The sequence below is a fragment of the Phyllostomus hastatus genome, unplaced genomic scaffold (assembly GCF_019186645.2).
Source record: "Phyllostomus hastatus isolate PE091 unplaced genomic scaffold, TTU_PhHast_1.1 phas_scaffold_46, whole genome shotgun sequence".
In the NCBI taxonomy this organism is placed as follows: domain Eukaryota; kingdom Metazoa; phylum Chordata; class Mammalia; order Chiroptera; family Phyllostomidae; genus Phyllostomus; species Phyllostomus hastatus.
The window spans coordinates 21,397,046-21,424,193 of NW_025334032.1; the positions used below are offsets into that span (position 1 = coordinate 21,397,046).

General features: G+C 37.3%; 1 protein-coding gene across 2 annotated transcripts in view; it reads left to right on the forward strand.

The window, feature by feature from the left end:
- KAT6A (lysine acetyltransferase 6A) overlaps positions 1-27,148 on the forward strand; it is a 112,610-nt gene that overhangs the window by 48,666 nt on the left and 36,796 nt on the right. Inside the window, exons 3-8 of one of the 2 annotated variants that reach the window (XM_045821210.1) lie at positions 7,230-7,338; positions 11,455-11,570; positions 12,170-12,251; positions 14,975-15,110; positions 16,703-17,019; positions 23,816-23,934. In XM_045821210.1, the coding sequence (XP_045677166.1) occupies positions 7,230-7,338; positions 11,455-11,570; positions 12,170-12,251; positions 14,975-15,110; positions 16,703-17,019; positions 23,816-23,934 (879 nt within the window). The remainder of the gene's footprint in view (positions 1-7,229; positions 7,339-11,454; positions 11,571-12,169; positions 12,252-14,974; positions 15,111-16,702; positions 17,020-23,815; positions 23,935-27,148) is intronic. The other variant, XM_045821211.1, reaches the window with a different exon arrangement.

The window sequence follows — 27,148 nt, forward strand, 5'->3', positions numbered from 1 at the left end:
CTTACTGAATATTAAAGAGTCCATGCACATTTGCCATTTGAGCTTTTTAATTAGCTGAAACTTTATAGTTAGGAAATTATGAACTCTGAAGTTCCTTTGCTGCCCACAATCCCCATTTCTCCCACTTTTCCAATTCTTCTACTTCCTGCTGGACCTTTATTTACGATTCATCAGTATTTCCACGGTACCAAAGCTTCTTACACTTTCAGTTTGTCAGCCTCTTCTGCTTATGATGCCCTTAACTTTGTGGCCAACCATTTTAGAAATATTTGCATTCTCGTGGACCTTTCCCTTTAGTTTACCTTGGCAGTCTGTAGTTCTCTGATTTTGTCAGTCCAAGATTTCAGAGGTGTTAAGAAAACTTATATAACCATTTTTATTGGAAGTAATACAGATTGATTCTTTCAGATCTTGACTTTGTGGTTAGGGTCGATTGACAGTTTTCTTTTCCAGTACTAATTGATTTCCTATCACCTTACACTTAGAGGCTTCCAGACTTTTTCTGCTCTCTGTAGATGCCCAAACCTATCTACTTTTCGTTAAGCAAGTGACATTGCCTTCTATTTTAGTGAAAACATAGAGGCCATTCTGCAGAGACTCCAACTTTTCTCTTGTGTTTTGAATTTATTCTCTGTGTTAATACATACTTTCTGATTCTTTCTTTCATGAGGAATGTGTATCCATTTTCCATTTTGATAGGAGAGTGGTTTTTGTTAACTCCATTCTTGGACCCAGCCAATCTCACCTCTCAGTTTTCTCAGTCAGTTATCACTTTCTCCTGGTCTATCTAACCAATCCCTTGCCCCACTTTTAGCAGGGGATTTTACTTCTTAGTTTCCAGAAATAATGAAGATATCATAAGTTAGCACCCTCGACTTTTCCCTGTTTATGCTTTCCATCTACAAAGAGTATGCATCTATATCACTATACTGTTAAGGCTAGTCCCTTTACCCATGCTTTAAATACTGTACTGCCAAGACCAGTCCCTTTACCCATGCTTCATAATTTATCCTCTTTTGAGAAGGGGAGTGGTAGGAGTAGTAAAAGGTCAAGGGGGTCATATATATGGTGATAGAAGATGGTTTGACTTTGGGTGGTAGTCACACAATGCAATATTGAAGGCCATGTATCTTAGAAATGTACATTTGAAACCAATATAATCTTATTAACCAGTGTCACCCCAATACATTTAATTAAAAAAATCATCCTTGAAAAAAATAAAATTGAAAAAAAAAACTCAACAAACTCACAGTTATTACTGTGAGTAATTACTGTATTACTGTGAGTAATTTTAGTTCAGTTGTTAATAACTGAGTTTGTTGTCAAAAACTTTAAGGAGGATAGTTCATCCTCTTTAAACCAGTGTTATCCAATAGACCTTTTTGTAATGGTGGAATTGTTCTGTATTCATATGTTTAATACTGTAGCCACTAACCACATGTGACTATTGGACATTTGAAATGTAGCTAGTGTGACAGGAATTAATTTAATTTTATATTAAATTTAACCAGTTATGTCTTGTAGTGCCTACTGAATTGAACAGTGCATCTCTAAACCTTACTCCGTATGTTCCTGTTATTTCTTGTTTCTTGAATCTCTGACCATGTGTTGTCTCTTCCATATTTTAAATACATTTAGTCTTTCTCATCTTAAATACTTTGAACACATCAAAACTGTTTGCCTTTTTTTTTTTTAACTATCTCCTGTTTGGTCTCTGTCCCTTCATGGCATTTTGTTGGTTTCTATGAGTTTAGTTTTTATGTTGTCACTGAAAAGGGTGTACTCTTAGTAGGGTTTCCAACTATTTCTCAATTGTAGAAGCCACTAGATACTTTATCTTCCCAACATTATTGATTCCTCTGCTCCTTGAAATTCTCGTGTTTTCACTTCTCTTGGTTCTGTTTTCTTTCAGACTGGTCCTTTCTGGTCTCCTTACTCGCCCCACCCCTCGCCCCTTGTTTCTAAATGTTGATATTCCTCTGTCTCAGACTTCATCTCACTTCTCCACTCCCCTCCACTTACTCTCACTCCACCTTTTCATTGGATGCTAGCAGTTATCATCTGCACCTTGATGTCTTTTAAATCTGCCTCTAGTCTATTCTCTATCCTACATCCCAAACTCCCGTGTCCAAATCATCATTGGTATTTCTGATAGAATATATTCCAAAGGTGCCACACTATAGATGTTTACTAATTTAAATTTAACTTTCTAACTAAAATACATATAAAGAAAGGCATACAGATTGTAAGTCAATACCTTAATTATTAATTATTACCTAATTAACATATGAAACCACCATCCAGGTCAAGAAAAAGAATGTTACCAGCACCTCACAAGTCTTTTTCTAATTCACTACCTCTTCCTTTCTTCCTAAAGTAACCACTATCCTGACTTATAACAACGCAGAACTGTTTTTGAACTTTATGTAAATAAACTGATACAGTGTACAGGGGTGGGCGGTTTGTATGGGAGATAATAAACCCACCCTGTATATTCCTTTGTATCTGTTCTTTTGTTCATTATTTTTAAGTATATTTTCTTGATTATGCTATTATAATTGTCCCATTTTTTCCCTTCCCTTTATCCCCCTCTGCCCTGTACCCTCCCTCCAGCAGTACCCCTTAGTTCATGTCCATGGGTCGTACATATAAATTCTTCATACATATGGCTTCTCCATTCCCTATATTATTCTTAACTCTCCCCGTCTATTTTGTACCTACCATATATGCTTCTTATTCCCTGTACCTTTTCCCCCCTTCCCCTCCCCACTGATAACCTTCCATGTGATTTTCATTTCTGTGATTCTGTTCTTGTTCTAATTGTTTGCTTTGTTTTTGTTTTAGTTCAGTTGTTAATAACTGTGAGTTTGTTGTCATTTTACTGTTCATAGTTTTGATCTTCTTTTTCTTAGATAAGTTCCTTTAACATTTCATATAATAAGGGCTTGGTGATGATGAACTCCTTTAACCTGACCTTATCTGGGAAGCATTTTATCTGCCCTTCTATTCTAAATAATAGCTTTGCTGGATAGAGCAATCTTGGATGTAGGCCCTTGCCTTTCATGACTTGGAATACTTCTTTCCAGCCCCTTCTTGCCTGTAAGGTTTCTTTTGAGAAATCAGCTGATAGTCTTATGGGCACTCCCTTGCAGGTAACTCTTCTCTTGCTACTTTTAAGATTCTCTCTCCTCTTTAATCTTGGATAATGTAATTATGATGTGTCTTAGTGTGTTTCTACTTGAGTCCAGCTTCTTTGGGACTCTCTGAGCTTCCTGGATTTGCATGTCTGTTTCCTTTGCCAGACTGGGGAAGTTCTCCATTTTTTCAAGTAAGTTTTCAATTTCTTGCTCTTCCTCTTCTCCTTCTGGCACCCCTATGATTCAGATATTGGAACATTTAAAGTTGTCCCATAGGTTCCTAAGCCTCTTTTCAATTTTTTGAATTGCTTCTTCATTCTGTTCCAGCTCTATTTCTTCCTCCTTTTCCAAATCTTTGATTAAGACCTGGTTTCCTTCCCATCACTATTGGTTCCCTGTGTATCTTTCTTTATTTCACTTTGTATAGCCTTCACTTCTTCCTTTGTTTTGTGTCCACACTTAATCATTTCTGTGAGCATCCTGATTACCAGTGTTTTTGAACTGTGTGCATCTGATAGGTTGACTGTCTCCTTTTCACTTAGTTCTTTTTCTGGAGTTTTGATTTGTTCTTTCATCTGGGCCATATTTCTTTGTCTTGGTGCACCTGTTACGTTGTAAAGGGGCCTTAGGTATTTGCCAGGGTGGAGTAACCCACTTTGTTGCTCAGTCACTTCCTCCACTACTCACAAGCAAATTGGGTCCTTTTGGTGTTCATTCCTGGGCAAATGGGCTTGTGTATGTTTTAGGTCCCTTTGGGCCCTTTCAATGGACTCCCCTGTGAGACTGGACCCAGTTTCTCCTGCTGCTGCAACCCCTACAGATTTTTACAGCCAGAGGTTTTAAAGCTTTGTTTCCCGGCTCTGGAATCATGGGTTGTGTGGTCTCTCTCACTCCCCAGTTGTTCCTCCTGGCTTATCTGCATGCAAATGTGGTACCACTTGGTCTGCCAGCCACCGACTTGCCATGCATCATCCCCGGCTCCCCCTACCCCGCTGCTGGTCTCTCCCCCACCTACTAGCCTGGAAGGATGTTTCTTCTTTAACTCCTTTGTTGTTGGATTTCTATATAATTCTATTTTTTGGCAGTTCTGGTTGTTTTTTTTTGTTTGTTTGTTTTTAAATCAGTGGTTATCTTTCTTCTGGTTGTGAGAGAAAACAAAGCATATCTAACTATGCCTCCATCTTGGCAGGAACTCTGTTCACTATTGTTTGTGGTATTCATCCATGTTATTCACTGTAATTTATTTTCATTACTGTTTTGTATTCTATTGTATGGTTATAGTACAATTTATTTATGTGTGCAACCATTGCTAGTTATTTGGGCAAATCTTGTTTGAGTAAATTTTGTTATGAATAATGCTGCTCTGATCGTTTTTATGTATGATTTATTGTTTATGTATGTAGGTACTTCATTTGGGTATGTAGCTAGGAGTAAAAGTGCTGGATCATATGGTATGCCTATGTTTGATTTTCATAGATAATATTATATAGTTTTGAGAGTGGTTTCTTTCAATATATATTCCAGTTAGCAGAGTGTAAGATAGTTCCTGCTGTTTCACCTTCTTATCAACACTGTTGTCAGTCTTCACAATTTTAACCATTCTTAAAGATCTACTTCATTGATGGCTAATGAGGTTGAGTGTTTATTGGCAGTTTATGTATTACTCATGTATTTGCTGTTGTGAATTACTAGTGGAAGTCATTTGCCTACTTTTCTCTTGAGTTGTCTTTCTCCTTAATGATATATAAGAATTTAAATGTTCTGGATATGAGTCATTTGTTAAATATGTGTTAATATCTTTCTGTGACGTGCCTTTTCATGTCTTTGATGATGTCTTTTTAAGTTTTCCATCTTCCTTACTGTGCTCCCCATCCCACATAGCCATCAGATTCTGCCAGTTCTGTCTTTTAAATATCTCTTATGTCTCTTCCCCATTCCTTTTGTCAGTGCCTTAATACAAGCCCTCATTACTCATGGCCGGGATCATAGATCATATTCCTTCTAATCCATTTTCAGTTGCTTTGTAGAGTGACTTTTCTAAAATTTAAATCTTGCTCATATCATTTTCTGCTTAAAATCTTCTCATGGCATATAGCATAAAGGTCAAACATCAAGAGCTTGCTTTTGCCCTTTCTCTAGGCCTTGTTTTAGAGTTTACTTAATGTTTCTCCTTCAGGATGAAGCCTTTCCTGACTTCACTCCCTGGTTCTTTTCCATGTGCTTTTTAAAAGAAAGAAATGTGATGATCTTTACCACAGCCACAATTGTTAAGACAACTTCCACCTGTTTATTTCTAAATCTCTTGGCTCAGCAGTACTATTAGTTTGCTTGTGTGGGACTTTCTATGTTGTACCACTCAGCTTTCTCACAGATCTATTTCTTTTTCAGGCTCTTCCCTCTGCCAGTCACTTACATATTGATGTTCAGACCTTAGCTCTCTTATTTCCACCTATTCTCTATGGGTGAACTCATCAACTCTGATGGCCTTAATGCCATTTTGTATGTATATGACTTCTAGATTTTTATTTCCAGAGTTTCCCTTGAACTCCAGATATCTATATTATAATGTCCATGCGTATTGCTACATGGATGTTCCATAGGCATTTAAAGCTCAGTAAGCTTAAAATGCCCAAACCAAGCTCTTCTCCCCAACCCCCCAAATCTGATTCTCTATTTTCTTTGAACATCCCTGTCAAATGAGCCTGCCTATCAAGTACTTCCAGAACAACTTAAGCCTGGGAAGCCTTTCCCCTCCTTGATCACTTGCTTCCCCCTGCTTGATGACTTCCCTCTTTGTTTCCCATTTTAATACTTCTGCCAAACATTTTATTCCGGACCCCCCCCCCCCGCCCCCGCCAGTAGACTAAAAGCACGTTGAGGCTTTATACTGCTGTTCTGCACAATGCCTAGCATAAATAGTTGCCTGAGAGTGCTTCCAAACTAGACATACCTGAAATCAAATTTATCTCTTTGCTTCCCTCCTAATTTTCTTAAGATGACTTACCTTTCACGGTTGATAGTATTATCATCTTTTTAGTTAAGTTAGTCATGTGTAATTCATTTCTTTTTCTGTTACTTCTGCTAGTAGTTGGCTTCTAAGTCCATGGCTTTTCTTTCTGTTTCATTTACTTAGTTTTCATTAGGTTCTTATCTTCTCTTCACCAGACTATTATAACCACTATTTAATGTTCTACTTGCCTTTAGGTTTTCTCCCATATGTCTTTGATATTGCTACGGGAATTATTTTTCTTAAGTACAGGTGATCATCTCTTGGTTTAGTAATTTTCTATCCTTCTTTTCCTGCAGGATAAAGTCCACCTTATTTACATAAATTCAGTGGCAGTCTCCACAGAGTGATCTAGCGTGTCCCAAAGCTTATCACAGAAACCATATCCTTAAGCACTGGCCTTAGCAGACTGTGCACCTGAGTTAATCTCATTTATACTACCTGTATTGCCTTTTTCTCCATCTTGGGGGTGGGGGTAGAGAAGACAGTACTGGAGACAGAGGAATGTGGAAACCTAAGTTTAAACCTGCTTTTAACAATTATTATCTAATGTCCTTGGAATAGCTTCTTAAGACTCAGTAGCATAGTATATGCCATTGGTACACATTGTCTTCTTCCTCTTCCGACCCTTCTCCAATTCACAGTTAGAATTTATCTTTCTCATTCGTACAGAGCACAACTGTTTCTCTCTTAGAGCACTTAATGCCTTCTGCCTTATGAAATATTTATTTGTATATATCTTACTTTTCTCTATACATGCTTTTTAAGGACTGATGTTGTGATTTATTATACTTAGTTCAGTTGAATTTTTCAACCTTAGGTGAAGGATTTGCTTTGTTTAATCTGTACTATGTCATTTAGTTTCTAAGTGCCTGGGATATGATTTGGAAGATGAATATTTTGGACCAAGGACTACAAAGACCAGTTTGTAAAAACTCACCTACTTAGTTGGAAAATTAGGAGAGTGATGCATTTGTCCTAAAGTTACATGTAACTCTTTTAGGAATTTAAAACTATAATTTTATTGTCTTTAGATCAATACTAAGAAAAAATACTGTTGTCTGAGTGATTGTTTTTCTTTACAGCCGGTTGCTGAACCAATTCCCATCTGTAGTTTCTGTCTTGGTACAAAAGAACAAAACCGAGAAAAGAAGCCAGAGGAACTCATCTCCTGCGCTGACTGTGGCAACAGTGGTATGTGATCCCTCTGTTTTTTCTAACACATGCCATCAGGCAAGAGGGAAGTATATTTTACTAAGTTTGTATTTTTGATCATGTTTTAATTTGATCCTGGTTTTAGTTAACCTAGATGAGCTTCTAGACAAGGGAGGGATTTAAGTGTGTAGTTGAAATATTTTGTTCAGTTAATTTAATTCAGATCTCAGAGATTTTTAAAAATAAAATGCTTTCCATAGACTTCTCCCCCGTTGATCTTCATATTTCACTATCAAACATCTGTTCAAATTATAGCAATCAGTTGGAAGTTATTGCTTTTTTTTTAACATGATCACTACTTATCTTTCTTGATTTATGCCTCAGGCTGAATAGAACCAGGATGATAACAGATTTGTTTTTCTTGATAGAAACGTACATATGTCACATTGGGAAACAGAGTGTTGACACTGCATTTTAGTGAGCTGTGTGAAATTCTGGGCTTTAAATTCTGCAAAGAGTCTTCTAGTTTGTCAATTCCAGAGATACTCTTGGTCCACGTTTTAAGAACTTAAAAGGCTTTGCAGGAAGGCAAAAATCAGCATTGTCTTTGATCATTGGCTTAATTTTCAGTGTTTTATATTTGTTTCAGAAATCAGAAAACACACTAGATACTTCAAGAGGAAGGGAATTTAATGGTACAACCAGGTATTTGTGAAATTGTTAGAAGGGCTGAAAGAGGAAAGCTCTAGGCTAGGCTTTAAGGACTGATTCTTGGGACACTGCAGAATTGCCCCACCAAAGGAATCACTATATCTGTCTCCACTTGAAAGAAGTGGAAATGGAGGCTACTGTGGAACCATTGAGTTTTGTAGTTGGATATGGAAATGCCAAATTTGGCTATCATCACAACCGTCTCTGTGTAGCCATGAAGGCGAGGAATAGATTGGCATTTTCATGACTCTGCTTATCATTAAAAAAGTCAGTATGAAAAGGAAGATGGTCTTTGTTTCATTTCTGCCTTTCAAAAATCATTAAAATATATTAAGTTAGTAGAATTTTGCTTATATCTAAAGCCTAGCCACAAAAGAGTCAAGGAAGTATAGTTTCTTGCTTTTCAGTTTTTATGGATAAGAAGGCATTAGAAGAAGGTGAGACGATATCTTACATAGTAGGTGATCATATACAGCATAGTATCACAAACCAAAATGCATTCTGGATGGATTTCACAGTTAAATATAAACCATAATATATAAGGTTAAAGTATGGTAACATGCCATACAATGCAATAATTGCCAAACTGTATTTTAGTAATGGAACCCTTCAGAAATCTTACGGGAACCAAATATGTGAAACAGGTAAATATGTATCTGCTGCAGGTGAGGTGGGAACGAAGTGGGGCTTGATGGGGGTGGTGTGTTACAGCCCTGCCTTCTGTGAAGCGTTGTATTCGAGGTGGTCTCTGAGTTTGTGTAAGATAGGGAAGAATGCAGTTTGAAAACTCATTGTAGAGGGAACTTTTAAAGAATTAATAGAATAATGTTAGTTATCTATTGCTGTAGAAAAAAATTGCTCCAAACTTAGAAGCTAAAAGTAATAATAAATTTTTTTTTAAAATTTCATGTTATTTTTGTGAGTCAAGAATTTGGGCATGGCTTACCTGGGTGGTTTTGACTTGAAACCTTTCATGAGTGTGGTCATCGAGGCTTCAGTCGTCTGAAGGCTTCCTTGATGAATCACTTAACTGGCTCTCAGGTTAATCCTGCCCGTTAACAGAAAGCTTTGCCTCATGGACCTCTTCATAGGCTACATACATGTCCATAACATGACAGCTGGGTTCTCCCAAACAAGTGTCTAAGAGAGAGAGGGCAAGGTGGAATCTGCAGTATCTTTTCTAACCTTGCCTTAGAAATCACACTGTCATTTCAGCAGTATCCCATTGGTTACACAGGTCAGCCGTATTGTGCGAATGAACTAGAAAAGGTTGTGAACGGACATTCTTGCCAGGGGCAAGAATGATTGGAGGGTGGTTTAGGCCTGGCTGTCCCACTAACCAAAGACTAAAAGTATGGACATAGTCAAATATATGGAATTTGATTTTTTTTCAAATTGAGAACTAAACTGTCCAAGTTTTTTTTAGAAAAGCAAGAATTGTTTGGGGAAAATAATTGCATTAAATATGGAAAAGACTGAAAAGCTATAAAGTATAAAGAGTGTGTTTACATTTCTAAGCATAAAGTCCAAGGAACAGAGCCTATGAACAGTTTATATAGAGAGAAAGTTAATAGTTGAGCATATAAAAACATTTTATCAAACAATAATAATAGGAGTGCCCACCAAAGCCACAGTGAAGTGTCAATTCATAGCTGTTATAAAACCTGAATTACAGGAGAGCCCACACCTAGAGCTGATGAAGCTGTGGTAAGACCTTCGTGCTTTTCGGGCAGCACTGGGTACGTCACAGGGTGTGGAGTGAGCCTGGGCAGTGCAGTTTCACTTTTCAGGCAAAAAAAAAACACAAAAAAACAAAAAACTTATTTCATTTTGTTTATCATCCCCACTTTCAGGTGTTTGTCATAAGGTATTAATGTAAAAGAAGGAAAGACTGTAAACATGAAATAATTTATTTTAGTATTCTAACTTTTGTGGGTAGTAGTTTAATAAGTATTTAACAATAAGGAAATTGGTCAGGTAAGGTATAGTGTGTGAACACAGTGGAATATAATCCGTTTAAGGAATACAAATAGAAAGTTTACTTGAATGAAATAATGAAGAAAAGCAAAACAAAACTCTATATAGCCTATAATTAAAACCATGAAAGTGCTTTTAGCTAGTGTAAAAAGGAAAAGTAGAATGTGAAAATGGCTATTCTAGGATGATAGGATTTTTTATGTCTCTTCTCCCACTTTCTTTTAATGTTAGTGATATTTTAATGATACACTTCTTACCACTTCATAGAAGAGGCTGTTATTTGGGCATAGAAAAAGATGAGAGAAAATAATTCAACTAGCCTTTGTCTCACCAGTAATAATAATAACAACAGCAACCACCACCACCACCAGATTTTAGAGGAGACAAATCTTTCCAGAGTTGAAGGCAAATTGGCTACTCTGAATTTTTTTAAACTACTTTTATTTTAGTCCTGGCTGGCGTGGTTCAGTGGACTGAGCTTGGGCTGCGAACCAAAGCATCAAAGGTTCGATTCCCAGTCAGGGAACATGCCTGGGTTGCAGGCCACGGCTCCCAGCAACCGCACGCTGATATTTTTTTTCTCTCTCTCTTTCTCCCTCCCTTCCCTCTCTAAAAATAAGTAAATAAAAAAAATACTTTTATTTTATTTTAGAGAGAGGGTTGGGGGTGGAAGGAGAGAGAGAGACATCAAACATCTGTCTTCTGCACATGCCCCAACTGGGGATCAAACCCGCAGCCTAGGTATGTGCCTTGAGCAGGAGTCAACTGAGGACCTTTCTGAGTACAGGACTGTGCCCCAACCAACTGAGCCACTCTGGCAGGCCTCTACCCTAAATTTTTGAGAATCAAATTGATACTGACTCGTAGAAGAGGAAAATGTTTTTTCTGTGATTGTTCCGTTCACAGTAGAAATACTGCTTACGTTTTAGTTTTAGCCTGAGTGCCTTAAACCATGAGCAACAAGTTCACTTTAAATTATGTAATTTTTATTATATATATTTTTAGTTATAAAAGTAACACATGTTACTGTTAAAAAACTGAGAGCACAGATGGGTATACAGTGAAATATAAAATCCTTCAAAGTGTTTATAGCTCCATATCCTAGCATGTTATAATTGTATAGTTTTTGCATATTCTTTTAGAAGTGGCCTGGGCATATTATGTATTCATAAACATACAAGCATGTGTATACACGTAATGCTTTAATGTAGGCTTAATAAAAATTTGGAGTTTGTCAAGTTTTTAATAATCAACTTTGTGGGATGTGCACTAAATCCTATTTAGTGTTAATAAAACTGAATTGGAATATAGTAAGTCTTAAGGAGACATGTATGACAAGCTTCCAAGAACATCCTTTTTTCTTTGATATATGTTTTAATTTAAGGTATTGACTTTTTCTACATTATTCCTTTAATACAATTACAAAATGATTGATCATTTCTGTTTTGAATTTTTCTCTCTTTTTAGGTCACCCATCCTGTTTAAAGTTTTCCCCTGAACTAACGGTTAGAGTGAAGGCCTTACGGTGGCAGTGCATCGAGTGTAAAACCTGCAGCTCCTGTCGAGATCAGGGCAAAAATGCAGTGAGTGTTCCCACTTTCCGAAGTGAATATCTCCTTTAGACCTAGAATGTACAACTGGCATGACCCTCTTAGTATGTTTGACTATTTTTCTAGTTACTCAATCCAGCAAAATTTAGAACAGTATCCTCTTCAAATCATATGTTACTGGTTTAGTATACTTGCTCATTGAGACTTGGATTTTTTTTTTTAGGTAGTTTCTAAAGTACCTTAATCACAAATTTGCACAAAGACCAAGCTATTTTAAAACATTACTCCGAAATTGTTAGAGTGGTATGGAGGCTTTCATTTAGGACTAGTTAGTATATTAATTACAGTTGTCCCTTTTTTATTGTTAAAACAGACTAAACTTAGCTATACCAGATTATTGGATAAACTTGAAAGTAATGAAACTAGTTATTAAAGATCAGATGAAGCAGACAAAACTCAAAACTGGTAACTCAGACTATCCATTTATATAGTACAAATTAAGGAAACTTTTACTATTATAATACCTCATTTCCTTTCTGAGATCGTTGAAGCTTCCTGCGTTTTATGAAGTCATGATCCTGATATGTTTCTGTTTCATAAGGGTAAGCAGAACTGCCCTTTCTCTTTTTTAGGATAACATGCTCTTTTGTGATTCCTGTGACCGAGGTTTTCACATGGAATGTTGTGATCCACCACTCACCCGGATGCCAAAAGGTGACAAATACTTTCTGAAATCAAACTGGCAATGTTAGTGAAAGCACCTGTTATCTATGTTGTTAAAATGAAAGAGTAATTTGCATCTTTTTACTTGGGGTTGTATAAGTAGGGAGAAAGCTTTCACCTTAACAGTGGGGACAGTCTTTCTTTTAGGCATCTTGACATTCTTTCTTTTTAAGATAGATGACAGATAGATAGATAGATAGATAGATAGATAAATAGATAGATTCTTAGAGGTAGGGGAAGAGAGGGAGAAAGAGAGGGAAACATCAATGTGTGGTTGCTTCTTGTGCGCCCCCTACTGGGGACCTGGCCTGCAAACCAGGCATGTGCCCTGACTGGGAATCAAACCAGTGACCCTTTGGTTTGCAGGCTAGTTAGTGCTCAATCCACTGAGCCACACCATCCAGGGCAGCTCCTGACATTCTTGTGTGATGTGGATTTATTATTACTCTCCTCTCTTTTTAATATCTAAGCATCCATGGAGGATGAAGTGGTTCATTTATAAATATTTGCCAGTCCTGTAGTTACAGGACAAAATACTTGCCTTATGTAATATTTTGAAATACCTTTTTCTTTAAAGGAAGAAATGAAATTGTATTAAGTCATGTTGATTATATCATGGCTCATCACTTTTGAGGGATCTTAGAGCTATTATAGTCTCTGCTTTATTCAAAACTTACTATTATTATGATTTTTTTTTAGAAAATAATTTGCAAACAAGTAAGTGCCCAAATTATAAGAGTACAATGTAGTGTTACTCAGTTCTTTGAGTCCTGTTAGGACAGTTGCCTGTTGTTTGGACTTCCATCTTATCATATGCTTATAATTTCTTAAAAAAAATACAGAGAATCCTCTGCTCTGTTTTATCACAGATTTCATTTTCAACTCTGATTTTGTGATTCATACGTTTCTTAAGTAAGATGTTTATAGGATTTTTGATGCCTGTTTAGAAAAAATTTTCTGTTGATGGAAAAGGACTTGACCTTAGATATAGCCAAGTTATTCTACTTCAGGATCTTACTTGAGTCCCTCTCATGCCACTCTATTGATTGCTACCTTTTGAAAAGTCTTAAATTTATATGTATTGGAGGATAAATACCCCCTTTCCTTCCTTTCCCATTTGCTTGAAATCTGGTCAAAAGGTCTTCTGAGAATCCTTCAAGATAAGAAAGATTTTCTTAGGATTTTATTCCTATGTATTTCATGCCTACAAAAGAAGTTTTATAGCAGCTTAAAGCAGGAAACATTTTAAAACAATTTCAGACTTACAGAAAAGTTGTAAAAGTGGTGTAGAGTTATCATTGACCCTTTAAGTAGCTTCCCCTCTTGTTAACATTCTACAAAACCATAGTACAATTATTGAAACCAGGAAACTAATATTGGTATGATACAATTAACTAATCTGCAGGCCTTATTTGAATTTTCTGGTCTGCAATCCAATTCAGAATCTCATATTACATTTAGTTGTTATATTTCCTTAGTGTCTTCCAGGCTGTGTTAATTCCTCAGACTTTGTCTTTCCTGACCTTGACACTTTTGAAGAGTACTTGCTGGTTAATTATTTTGTGGAAAGTCCTTCCATTTGGGTTTGTCTCTCACTTTATCATGATTAGATTGAGGTTTTGAGGTTTGACAAGAGTCCCACAGAAGTAATGCTGTGTCCTTGTCGGTGCATTGTAATGCTGTGTTACACCTGTGTGTCTCCTTACGAGTAGTGTTAACGTCGACCACTTGACTGCAGTGAAGAAACCTTAAAGTTGTTACTCTTCTTCTCCTACTAACTTTAGCATACATAAATTGCTAAATTGATGCATTGCACCAATTTTTACTGTAATGTTTGATAATGATAATTTTTCTATTTTTATCATTCCTTCTGCATTTATTAATTGGAACTGTGTGAGGAAAAGCTTATTTCTTTCTCCCATTTATTTGTTTAATTAATTTATGTCATCATGAACGCACCACATTTATTTTATTCTGTGGGTTTTAACTCACTACTGTGATTATTTCCTTTTTTGCTCCCTTTGACCCAGATTTAACTATAGGGAGCTCTTTCAGATTGGTTCCTGTGTCCCTTTGATATGCCTTCATCATCTTCTGAGCACTTACTGATTTTCTAGCATCACAAGATGTTCTAGGTTATCGTGTATTTTCCCTGCTCCAGTCATTACTCTATGGCAGGGGTGTCAAACTCATTTTCACCAGGGGCCACATCAGCCTCACAGTTGCCTTCAAAGGGCTGAATATAATTTTAGGACTGTATAAATGTAACTTACTCCTTAACAATTAAGTGAGAGCTTGGCACTGCTGCTGGGTAGAAACAAGGTGCCAGGCCAGATAAAACAAGGTGGAGGGCCAAATTTGGCCCGTGGGCCTTACGTTTGCCACCTGTGCTCTATGAAATCCTGGCATCTTTTCTTGTATAATGGTAATTAGAAACTAGTATCTGGGTGCTAGGTATAGAACAGGGATTTTTAACTGAGGATCAGTGGATTTCAGCCATGTGTGGTCCTCAGATATTTGTGAATCTCTTTCAGTTTTTGTTGAATTTTGTGTGTATATGTTTTCATGTTTATTTTTCTGGGTGGGTTTCATCAGATTTTCAAATGAGAGTCCTTGATCTCAAAGAGGTTAAGAACTCTTGACTTAGAGTATCTGAACTCTTTCAGTGTATTTACCTCTATTGTGCTTTTATGTGGAATGCTCTTTCTTTATAGGCATGTGGATATGTCAAATATGTCGACCTAGGAAAAAAGGACGAAAACTTCTACAGAAGAAGGCGGCACAGATAAAACGGCGCTATGCTAATCCAATAGGACGTCCAAAAAACAGGTTAAAGAAACAAAACACGGTGTAAGTTGTACTTGTGGCAAGGTGAGGGGAGAAAAGGATAGGGCCTTCTCTATAGTGTAGGATTCCCTTGTTTGTTTTATGGAAAAAACTTCAATGGTCATAACTGGCACTTTTATGTAATAATAATGGCTAACATTTATTAATCCCTTAACAAGGTGCCAAGGCACTTGCTAACTGCTTTACGTGCTGCATTAAATCATTTAGTTTTCCCAACAACCCAGTGAAGCGCAGGGGCTATGATCACTCTTACATTATAAAGGTGGAAACTACAGCGTGGAGAGATTAACTTGTACAAGTTTATAGTAAAACGTTGAGCCGGGGGATTAAAGCCCAAGTAGTCTGGCACCAATGCCTGCCTCTTAACTATTGCCTTATATAAAAACAAGAAAGAAAGAATTGTGTTACTAGCACCTCACAGATCCCTCTGATATTAGTCTCATTAATTTATTTCTATTAGATGTACAAATGACTAGAGAGTGTCTACTGTTGAGGTCATAGCTAAGTGTCATTTTTATGTCCTGTGGTAAAATAATGCAAGTTTTTGATCTATTAGAAATCAGGATATAATTATCTCTTATGGACTAGGAAACTGGTCTGTGTCTGGAGGAGGTGGGGCAAGATTCCATAGCTAATTCTACCTGTTTTTTTTTTTTAAGTATCTCTAAGGTAATTTACTTTAGGTGATATGTAAAATACCTTTAGGCCTGTAAATCTCTCTTTATTCTAAAAAATTTCACTTACCTTTTCTACATTTAAGATTGTCTTGAAGGTGATATGTCTGAAATGAATGGGCATCAGCAGATTGAAATGTACAGAACCAGCATTCTGGTAGTTTATATTTTAAATCTTAAATCAGCTTTAATTTTTCTATGAAGTGATCTTTTGATTCCTCACTTTCAGAGAGTAACCCATCCTTGTGTTTAAAGGTAAAAGTATCAGTCTGAGTTGGTACAGAGATCATAGGACTTTATACCCAGAAGGATCTTACTTGTTCTCTGGTCCAGCTCTCATTTTACAGATGAAGACTGATACTTAGAGAGAATGTGATTTGTCTAAGATGTACAGCTAGTAAGTGACAGAATTATGACTTAAATGTGCCTTCTTGACTCCTGACCTAGGATTCATTTCACTGTAAATTAACTAGGCTTCTTGGAAAGAATTTTTAATTTATTATTAAATAATAAATTAAATAATTTATTATTCTGTGCTAAATTTCTTTTTTTAAAAATTTGTTTTGAGAGAGAAAAAGAAAGTGCAAGAAACATCAATTTTTGTTGTTCCACTCATTTATGCATTCATTGGTTAATTCTTGTATGTGCCCTGACAAGTTATAAAACCCACAACCTTGACATATCAGGATGACGCTCTAACCAACTGAGATACCTGGCCAGGGCCAAATTACTTGTAAATTAATAATTTTAAATAATATTACTTCTAGTTCATATAATATTTGTAGTTTATGAAATATTCTTAATGATACAGATTTTTTTATAAAGCTCTAGGTTATTTACTAATTATATGTTACATATTAAGTAGAAACCTTATACAGATTTCTTTTTAATAGTTACCCTTTTCCCTGTTTGATTCTTTAGATCAAAAGGTCCCTTCAGCAAAGTTCGAACTGGCCCTGGAAGGGGTCGGAAACGTAAAATCACTCTCTCCAGCCAATCAGCATCATCATCAGAAGAAGGCTATTTAGAGCGAATAGATGGCTTGGACTTCTGCAGTGATAGCAGCGTTTCCTTGAAATTCAACAAGAAAACCAAAGGGCTCATTGATGGCCTTACCAAATTCTTCACCCCTTCCCCTGATGGGCGGAAACCACGAGGGGAAGTGGTAGACTACTCTGAGCAATACAGAATCAGGAAAAAGGGCAACAGAAAAACAAGCACTTCAGATTGGCCCACAGGTAAAAAAAAGTTTGTTCACTTAGAAACAAAAAGTATTCCATAAATGTATTATTTGGAATAACACTAGTTATCTGGCATAGATTTATATTTGGTAATTGATTCTGGAATATAAGGATGTATTAAGCATACATATTTAGTAATAATAATAATAAGGTGATAACTACAGCAGGAATTTAGAGGCTAGACATAAAAGTTTCAGATTGGACAAGTAGGAGCTCAGACAAAATAAGGTGCTTGCTTGGTAGAACCACCAAGAATCTGCCTACAGAAATTTGGGCTATAATCTTGAATCAAAGATAACTTTATGCTTCATAAATTTGGAAATAAATCATGTGATGAGCATCATTATGCTTACTTTCCTCTCAGAAGGAAATAGGAAAGAGTAAGGGCGGACAAAATGCTGTTGATTTAAACATAAGAAGAATATATGCAAATAAAAGATCATTGATTTTTCTACTTCAAATCTTGGCAAACATAGTTGTGATTTTTTTTTAATGGCTTACACTGTGCAGGGGGTGGGGTGGGGGAGAGAGAGAACATAGCTTCAGATCACTTACTTATGTAGTAGGCTAAATTCTCTACTTCTCAGAGAAGAGAACCTCTATGGAGAAGGCGTGATAATGTAGCAGGTGATTCCAGTCAGAGGAGAAAATTTTGATTAGCTACTCAAATAATTAAAGCGTAAACTAGCCTTACTGCTTGAGTGCTTTGAGTTTAGAGAACATAACCCCGGGAAGGAAGTAGAAATGGTTCTGAGGAAGGTAGAAGAATGAGAATGGACATTTTGGATCACAAGCCTCTTTTGTCTCATATACAGTAAGGGATTTTAAATTCCTTCTGTTTTTTTCCCCTGAATGTCCCATTGGTGATTGTGTTCACTGCTTCCTTATTCTCGCTTACATGAATGGGTGATTCGTCCAGCGCAGAAGAGAAAGTTCTCATCATTCTCAGGTCTCCCTTTATTGATCAGCTTTTCACCAGAGTAGCAATCAACTAATTACTCCTTAAGCATTTAAGTACTTTTCATGCCTTTATCAGCTGTGCAGACTATAGATAAGCTCCAGTTTGAGCATGTTTATCCAAGAAGACAACCCATTTAGGTTGAACTTAGATGAAAAAAATCTCATAAAGCAGATCTTAATGAAAGGCATTCTTGAATTAACCATTTCATTGTGGATAGATTATTAGGAGAATCTACTGGAAAGTTTCAGAAAGCAAGAAATTGAAATTACTAGAGCAAATGTCAACTTCCGGCCAAGATGGAAGCATAGGTAGACACACTGTGCCTCCTCTCACAACCAAGATAGGGACAACAATTTAGAAACAGAATAACAACCAGAACTGACAGAAAGTTGAATTGCATGGAAGTTGGACAACCAAGGAGTTAAAATAGATATGTTTATCCAGACCGGTAGGAGGGGTGGAGTTGGGCAGCCGGCGCAGGTGGAGGCTTGGAGAGCAGAGAGCATTGGGACCGGGTGCATCAGGCATCTGGGGCAAGCAAGACTGCAGTGGGTGGACCCTGAGTGTGCGAGCGGCAGCTGGCAGACCGCAGCCAAGGGGTGGCAACTGGCAGACCCAGCGAGGTGGTGATTGTGAAGCAAGGCACTGCGCCCAACCCAGGATCACAGGGCTGGGAAACAGAGCCTTGGGACACTGATTGAAAATACCTGTGGGAGTTGAGGTGCAGGGAAAGATGCCCAGCCTCACAGGAGAGGTCGTTGGAAAGTCCCATGGGGTGCACAAGCCGACTTACATGGGAATTGGCACCAGAAGGGCCCAGTTTGCTTGGAGGAAGTGGCAGAAGGGACTGAAGTCTGATGGAGAGCAGACCAAGTGCCATTGTTCCCTCTCAGACCCCGCCCCCACATACAGCGTCACAACCCAGCGACTGGGTTGACCCGCCCTGGTGAACACCTAAGGCTCTGCCCCTCATACGTAATAGGCGCTCCTCCCCTCATACATAACAGGTGTGACCAGACCAAAGGAAAAAAATAAAAAAGATGGCTGAAACAGAAGAACAAATGAAAGCCCCAGAACCAGTACTTTAGCGACTGAGAGGTAGCCAACCTATCAGATGCACAGTTCAAAGCACTGGTGATCAGGATGCTCACAGAATTGGTTGACTTTGGTCACAAATTAGATGAAAAAATGAAGGCTACAATAAGTGAAATGAAAAATGCACAGGGAACCAATAGTGATGGAATGAAAGCTAGGTCTCACATCAATGGAGTGGACCAGAAGGAAGGAAAAAACATAAAATCAGTCTTCTGGTCAAGATGGAGGCATAGGTGGATGCACCGTACCTCCACACACAACCAAGATTGAAACAACAATTTAGAGGCAGAATAACACCCAGAACTGACAGAATTTGCCTGAATGGGAGTCAGACAGCCAAGAAGTTGAAGTAGGCCCGTTCATCCAGACTGGTAGGAGGGGCAGAGAGGAGGAGCCGCCAGGCACGGGTAGCGGCGCGGGTTGCCGTGAGGAGAGCAGAGAGATTGGGCGCATAAGGCATCTGGGGCGTGTAAGATCTCAGCGGGTGGACCCTGAGTACACAAGCAGCAGCCGGCAGACCCAGCGAGGCGGCGATTGTGGAGCAGGTCAGAGTGCGCAACCAAGGATCCTAGGAAAGCAACTGAGGTCCCACGGAGAACCAGAGCTACCGCCATTGTTCCCTCTCGAACCCACCCCTACATACAATGTCATAATCTAGCGACTGGGGTGCCCAGCCCTGGTGAACACCTAAGGCTCCGCCCCTCACCGCAACAGGAGCGACCAGACCAAAAAAATAAAAGAGAGAGACATGTCTCAAACAGAAGAACAGATCAATGCCCCAGGACTCATCATTTCAAGCGACCGAGAGATAGCCAATCTATCAGATGCACAGTTCAAAACACTGGTGATCAGGAAGCTCACAGAATTGGTTGATTTTGGGCGCAAATTAGATGAAAAAATGCAGGTTACCATAAAAGAAATGAAGGAAAATGCACAGAGAACCAACAGTGATGGGAAGGAAACTGGGACTCAAAACAATAGAGTGGACCAGAAGGAAGAAAGAAACAACCAAACAGGAAAGAATGGACAAATGAGAATTCAAAAAAAACGAGAAGCTTAGGAACCTCCAGGACATCTTTAAATGTTCCAACATCCAAATTATAGAGGTACCAGAAGGGGAAGAGGAAAAGCAGCAGATTGAACACGTATTTGAACAAATAATAAAGGAGAACTTCCCCATTCTGGCAAAGGGAATAGACTTCCAGGAAGTCCAGGAAGCTCAGAGAGTCCCAAAGAAGTTGGACCCAAGAAGGAACACACCAAGGCACATCATAATTACATTAGCCAAGGTAAAAATGAAGGAGAGAATCCTAGAAGCAGCAAGAGATAAGGAGACAGTAACCTACAAAGGAGTTCCCATCAGATTGTCAGCTGATTTCTCAAAAGAAACCTTACAGGCAAGAAGGGGCTGGAAAGAAGTATTCCAAGTCATGAAAGACAAGGACCTACATCCCAGATTGCTGTATCTAGCAAAGCTTTCATTTAGAATGGAAGGACAGATAAAGTGCTTCTCATATAAGGTCAAGTTCAAGGAGTTCATCATCACCAAGCCCTTATTTTATGAAATGTTAAAGGAACTTATCTAAGAAAAGAAGATAAAGAAAAAACATGTATAGTAAAAGGACAGCAAACTCACAATTATTAACAACCACACCTAAAGCAAAACCAAAAGAAACTAAGCAAGGAACTAGAACAGGAACAGAACCACAGAAATGGAGATCACATGGAGGGTTAGCCACAGGGGAGTGGGGGGAGGAGGAGAGAGGGGGAAAAGGTACAGAGAATAAGTAGCATAGACTGTTGGTTAAAAATAGATAGGTAGAGGGTAAGAATAGTATGGGAAATGTAGAAGCTAAAGAACTTATGACACATGGACATGAACTAAAGAGAGGGATGTGGGTGGGAGAGGGTGTACAGGGTGGAGGGGAGTGAGGAGGGGGGTAATGGGACAATTATAATAGCATAATCAATAAGATATATTAAAAAACATACAATCAGAAAAGAATGAAGAAATAAGAATTAAAAAAAAAAAGGGGAGAGGCTTTCAGAACCTCTGGAACATCTTGAAATGTTCCAACATCTGAATTATAGGGGCACCAGAAGGGGAAGAGGAAAAGCAATAAGTGGAAAAGTTATTTGAACAAATAGTAAAGGAGAACTTCCCCATTCTGGCAAAGGGAATAGACTTCCAGGAAGTCCAGGAAGCTCAGAGAGTCCCAAAGAAGTTGGACCCAAGAAGGAACACACCAAGGCACATCATAATTACATTAGCCAAGGTAAAAATGAAGGAGAGAATCCTAGAAGCAGCAAGAGATAAGGAGACAGTAACCTACAAAGGAGTTCCCATCAGATTGTCAGCTGATTTCTCAAAAGAAACCTTACAGGCAAGAAGGGGCTGGAAAGAAGTATTCCAAGTCATTAAAGGCAAGGACCTACATCCCAGATTGCTGTATCTAGCAAAGCTTTCATTTAGAATGGAAGGGCAGATAAAGTGCTTCTCATATAAGGTCAAGTTCAAGGAGTTCATCATCACCAAGCCCTTATTTTATGAAATGTTAAAGGGACTTATCTAAAAAAAAGAAGATAAAAAACATGTATAGTAAAAGGACAGCAGACTCACAATTATCAACAACCACACCTAAAACAAAAACAAAAACAAACTAAGCAAACAACTAGAACAGGAGCAGAACCACAGAAATGGAGGTCACATGGAGGGTTAGCCACAGGGGAGTGGGAGGAGGAGAGAGGGGGAAAGGTACAGAGAATAAGTAGCATATATGGTAAGTAGAAAATAGACAGTGGGAGGGCAAGAATAGTATGGGAAATGTAGAAGCTAAAGAACTTATGACACATGGACATGAACTAAAGAGAGGGAATGTGGGTGGGAGAGGGTGTGCAGGGTGGAGGGGAGTGTGGAGGGGGTAATGGGACAACTATAATAGCATAATCAATAAAATATATTAAAAAAGAAAAAAGAAATTATTAGAGAAAATGTATAAAGTATATAGAGCACCAATATTGAGCTTTAGGCATTAATGTGAACTTTTGCTTTAATTTTCTTTGTCATTTTCTTTTATGAGTTTTAGAATTTAAGGAGCAGTCTTGCACCATTTGATAATACTACTGAATGCTGTACTAGATCTCTGCCTGCATCTACCTATGTTGTGCACTAGGGGGCAGTAAAGTCACATAGTATCTTTAGATTACATATATGTATTTTTCACTTTGGGAATATTGTGAACAGTGAGACCTTGTCCCCTTCCCTATACTAAATAAATAACAGCCTATATGTGCAGTTGATATGAAAAGAACTATCTCGCTTAATTGGTCTTTTCAGCCACCCTCATACAGAGAAGAAATGTCAATCACACTATCAGCAGTGTCACCTTCAAATGCAAAGTATAATGATCTACGTAATCCTCCAGTAGTCCTTTTACTAATTTCTTTGTCCATTTGAGGAAGATGCATCATTTAGTGGGTCAATTATTATAATTTATCATGCTTAATCAGAGATTATCATCTGTGATCCTCAGTTTTGTGGAGCTGGTACTTTAAAAGGGCACCCCGAATATGAAGGGAGTTGGTATTGCTGGACATCAGTTAAGGGTAGCTATTTCAAAGGTTATCTTTATGCTGAGATAAGACTGTATTGGCCTTATGATAATTGCAAGATCACTGGGAAGTTTAAAATGAGCCAATTGTCCTGTTTTCCTCTCAGGTGATGAAAATTACGTCTTTCTTAAACTTTTCCTGTACTACCAAGGAATGAAAAAACAGTATTTGAATGTTATGTTAAACTTACACTGAAAGTATTATATTCATACTATTTTAAAATAAATTTTATACTTCTTAGACCCTTTCCTGTTCTGTTTTTATATGTACTGGGTTGGCCAGAAAGTTCGTGTGTTGTTTTCCTTGAAATAAAAGACACATTTTTCAGTTTCACCAATAACTTTATTGATTTAGGTATTTTGAGTATGTTGGCTATCTCCCATGTGGTATAAGTTGGTTCTCAATTAATGTCTCAATTTGATCACTATCAACTTGAACTGGTCTACCCAACTGTGGAGCATCTTCCAGCGAGAAGACTCCAACACAAAACTTCACAAACCACTTTTGACATACTTGATCAGTCACAGTACCTTCTCCATACACTGCATAAATATATTTTTTTGCATTTAAGTTATATTTTTACCTTTATTGAAATAATAAAGCATAATATGCCTAAAATATTACATATTTTCTTCCACCTTCAGTATTAAAATGACTGCAAAAAATTCACCCATTTTGATAAGTTTTTGTTTCAAATGCACGCTGATATGACAGCTGTCACAATACAAACCTAACATTTGATTCGAATGAAGTTAAAGACAACTAAGCGGTACTAGAGCCATCTTATGGAAAAACCAAACGTAATTTTTGGCCAACCCAATATTATAGTATGTTAAAATGTAATCTCTTTTTAATGAAGTTTAAATTTAGTTATGTATTTTTAAGAAGACAGTTCAGGATTTTTACTATAAGGTTGATACAACACATATACCTTGTATGTTCTTTATTGACTAGTATCTTTCTAGGAGTTAGTTTAATGTTATCCTCTTCTCTGTCATATAAAATAATAGCAAAAATAAGATGGGGGTCTCCTAACCGAAGTAAACACTTCTGAAAGTTTTTTCTATATAATGCATTAAACTAAAGATGATATTAATAATGTGTGAACCCTTTCTTTATGTGCAGACAATCAGGATGGCTGGGATGGCAAACAAGAAAGTGAGGAGCGGCTTTTTGGGAGCCAAGAAATCATGACTGAGAAAGACATGGAATTATTTCGTGATATCCAAGAACAGGCACTACAGGTAAAGTTGGCTGATCGGATTGGACAGTCAAATAATTTGTTTATGGGTGAGAAAGAGAGGATTAATTGTATTATACATAAAGCAGTAACAGCAATTGATCCATCTGATCTGGGAGTATTTTGTCATGTTTCTCCTCTGTAAAATTATTTTTCTTCTGTAAGTTAGGACTTGGGTGTTTATTGTAATTGTAGTGGGAAACCACTGAAAAATTTTTAGAAAGGAAATAGCAGGATCAGATTTGCATTAGAAATTGTTTTTCCTTGACCACCATATTAAGAATGGATTAGAATTAGGTAAGAGTAGAAGCAGGGAAACCAATTTTGAGGCCTTTTAAATGGTCTAACTGAAAGAAACTGACAACTAGAGAGGTGGCAGTGGAAATGGGAGTGAGGTAGATAGATTTAGAATGTATTTTAGAGATGAAATTAGTGGCACTTGGTGATAGGTTCTGTGTAATTTGAAAGAGTAAGAGGTCATCAAGGATGATTCCCTGGTTCTCTGACTTAATGTAATTATGTGGGTTGAGGCCAACGGGAAAGCTGCTGTTGATTAGATTAGAGGATGTTTTGAATAATGAAAGCATTCATAAAGATAATGACCTAAGTCATTTTCATAGCCTCCGTATGGCTAGTAGAAACTGCTTTAACCTTTGTTTCAAAACTTTTGCGTGAAGATTTTATTAGAGTCTTAGACAGTCTAACAGTTGTACCATTAAGAGATAAATGATAAAAGAATTAATATTTGGAACCCATCTAACCAACAGCACATCATCTGTTGAGTGCCTCTTTTGTTCTAAAAATTGTTCCAGGTATAGGGGCTATGTGAGTAAAATATAGAGTGTGTAATTTATTAGGAATTCAAAACAGCAAACCCAGTATTTGTGCATTGTGATTATCTTGAGTTATCAAATTTTGTGTGATATATTTCTAATTCAAGAGTTATTGAAATGCTTAGCAAGATTGTTATCAAAAAGTCATTCATAATTGGCTTTGATTTTTTGTTTTTATTTCAGGAGAAATAAGGATATAGTTTGTCCTGGTACTGTGTTCTGTTATTACCTATATAAGGAACACTTTATAAAAAAGAACCCCTGAAAAGAAAGATAGAAGCATAATAATTACTAGCATAGGCTTCTGTTCTGGAATTTTATTTTAACATTGACCTTTGGAGCTTGGCAGAAATGTTTTTTTCTTAAAAGGTCCATCACCAGAAAGAAGTATTTGTATTCACTTATTCCATTAGAGCGTAACAGCCTTCTTGAAATATGTAGAATGATTTTTACATAATATATTACCAAATATCACATTATATTTCCATAGTTAATTTTAATGATTTTTAGTTGAAGGATTTGATTGTTACAGCAGTTTTTAAATCTGGGCTACTAAAATATATTTTTTTTTGCGTAAAGAATTGAATAGTTATTAGAAATGCAGTAAGTTAGGTTCAATAACTCTCTTACCCCTCTGAGGTAAAGATTATTATCCCCATTTTACATATGAGAAAACTGACTTTTAGTTGAGTGACTTTTCTGGTGGATTTAGAACGCAGGCCTGTGTGACTTCAACATTTTGCATTACCCTGTCAAAAAATGTTATAGAGGCACCAAAATTATGTAATTTGTCGCTGTATTAAATGATACAGACCGTTCCATGTTTTCACAGCATACTAAGAATAAGTAAGAATTGCTATGATCTGGACGTTCACAGAAGGAGGCTTAAAGGATGGTTGGAATTTAGGTAAATGGAGAGAAAGAGGGCTCACTAGGTACAGTAAAAATTAACTTCTGCTCTGAGAAATAACGAGTATAAATACGAAAGATGTGTGATGGTTGGTCTGTCAGATCCACAGATATTTGAGGGCCTACCTTATGCAAGTCACACTGAGGGGGTGTAGAAAACACAGTGACTGCCCATACAGGTGTTGTAGCACAGGCAGACCTTGCTTTGTATGCAGCGCATTAATGGAAACATGCACATCAGAATCATGTCCATGCTTTATACATTTCTGTGGCGACTGAGATTTGATCTCAGTTTTGGTATGTGTCAGTTCACATGGCACCATGGAAAGAGAGGGCTGTCGGTAGTGTAGTTTGAAAGATAAAATGGAGTGGAACATTTGTTAGGAATGGTAAGAAATAGGTTGACTTACTAGCACATAACTGGATATTGGTGAGTTTTGAAAGAAGACATTAGTCTTACAATGCCAGGAATATAAGGTATCTCCATAACTGCTTTTTTTATTGGAGTGATTTCTCCTTGGTACTGATGAAATTAGGGATGGGGAGTGAGGGGCTCTTAATGTCTTAGGCCTTTACCCATAAACATAAGACATATAAGGCTGTTTAGATTTTGAGTATGTTTATTTAAAAACTTAGCACAACTTTAGTGAGAATTTTAGTAAGAGAGTGGTGAAAGGCCTAGGTACTAGAAACAAACTGTTCACATCCTATCTCTGCTGAGTGACCTTGGTTGGACAAGTTACTTACTAGGTTTGTTGAAAGGATTAAATGAGTTGCTGTGTGTAAGATGCTTATTTGTGTAGTGAGTGCTAAATGTGAGCTGCTGTTAGCTCTCTTAGGGACAGGTGCTGGAAATACATGCATAAATAGAAAATATATCTCTTCCCTCCAGTTGTGGAGACATTTGTAAAGAAATAATTGAAGCCATGTAATTAGTAATAGGTACTCTTCTACTGTGTTCCAGATACTATATATTGCAACATCAACTTGAGCTTTTAAATATATATATAACCTTGTTATTTAATAAATATAACTTTGTTATTATTTGCTCTCATTTGGCAGATGTCTTCATCGAAGTCTTAGAAGGAGTATCTTACCTAGAGTTACATAACTACATTTTAGAATCAGTATTTAAACCCAGGCAGTCTGACCCAGATCCTTAACCCTTAACTGCCAGTCTATGGTATAATGTTACCAAAGAGATTTGCATAAGATGCAGTGAGAATAAACAGGAAAATATCTGTACAGGAGTGTTAGGGGAGTCACTGTAGCAGTGTGTTGAAGGAATTAGTAACAACAATAGAAGGCACTTCAAATAGAACTGTTTGGGTGTAAAAAAGTTCAATGAACCCTTGGAGCTGGATGTAGTTAATTTGTCTGGCATTCAAGGAAGAGATGAGGTTGAAAAGTAAGTATAGACCAGATCACAAATCCTGTGGTACATGTTAAGGAATTTGTGTGAAGCACAAATTCCTT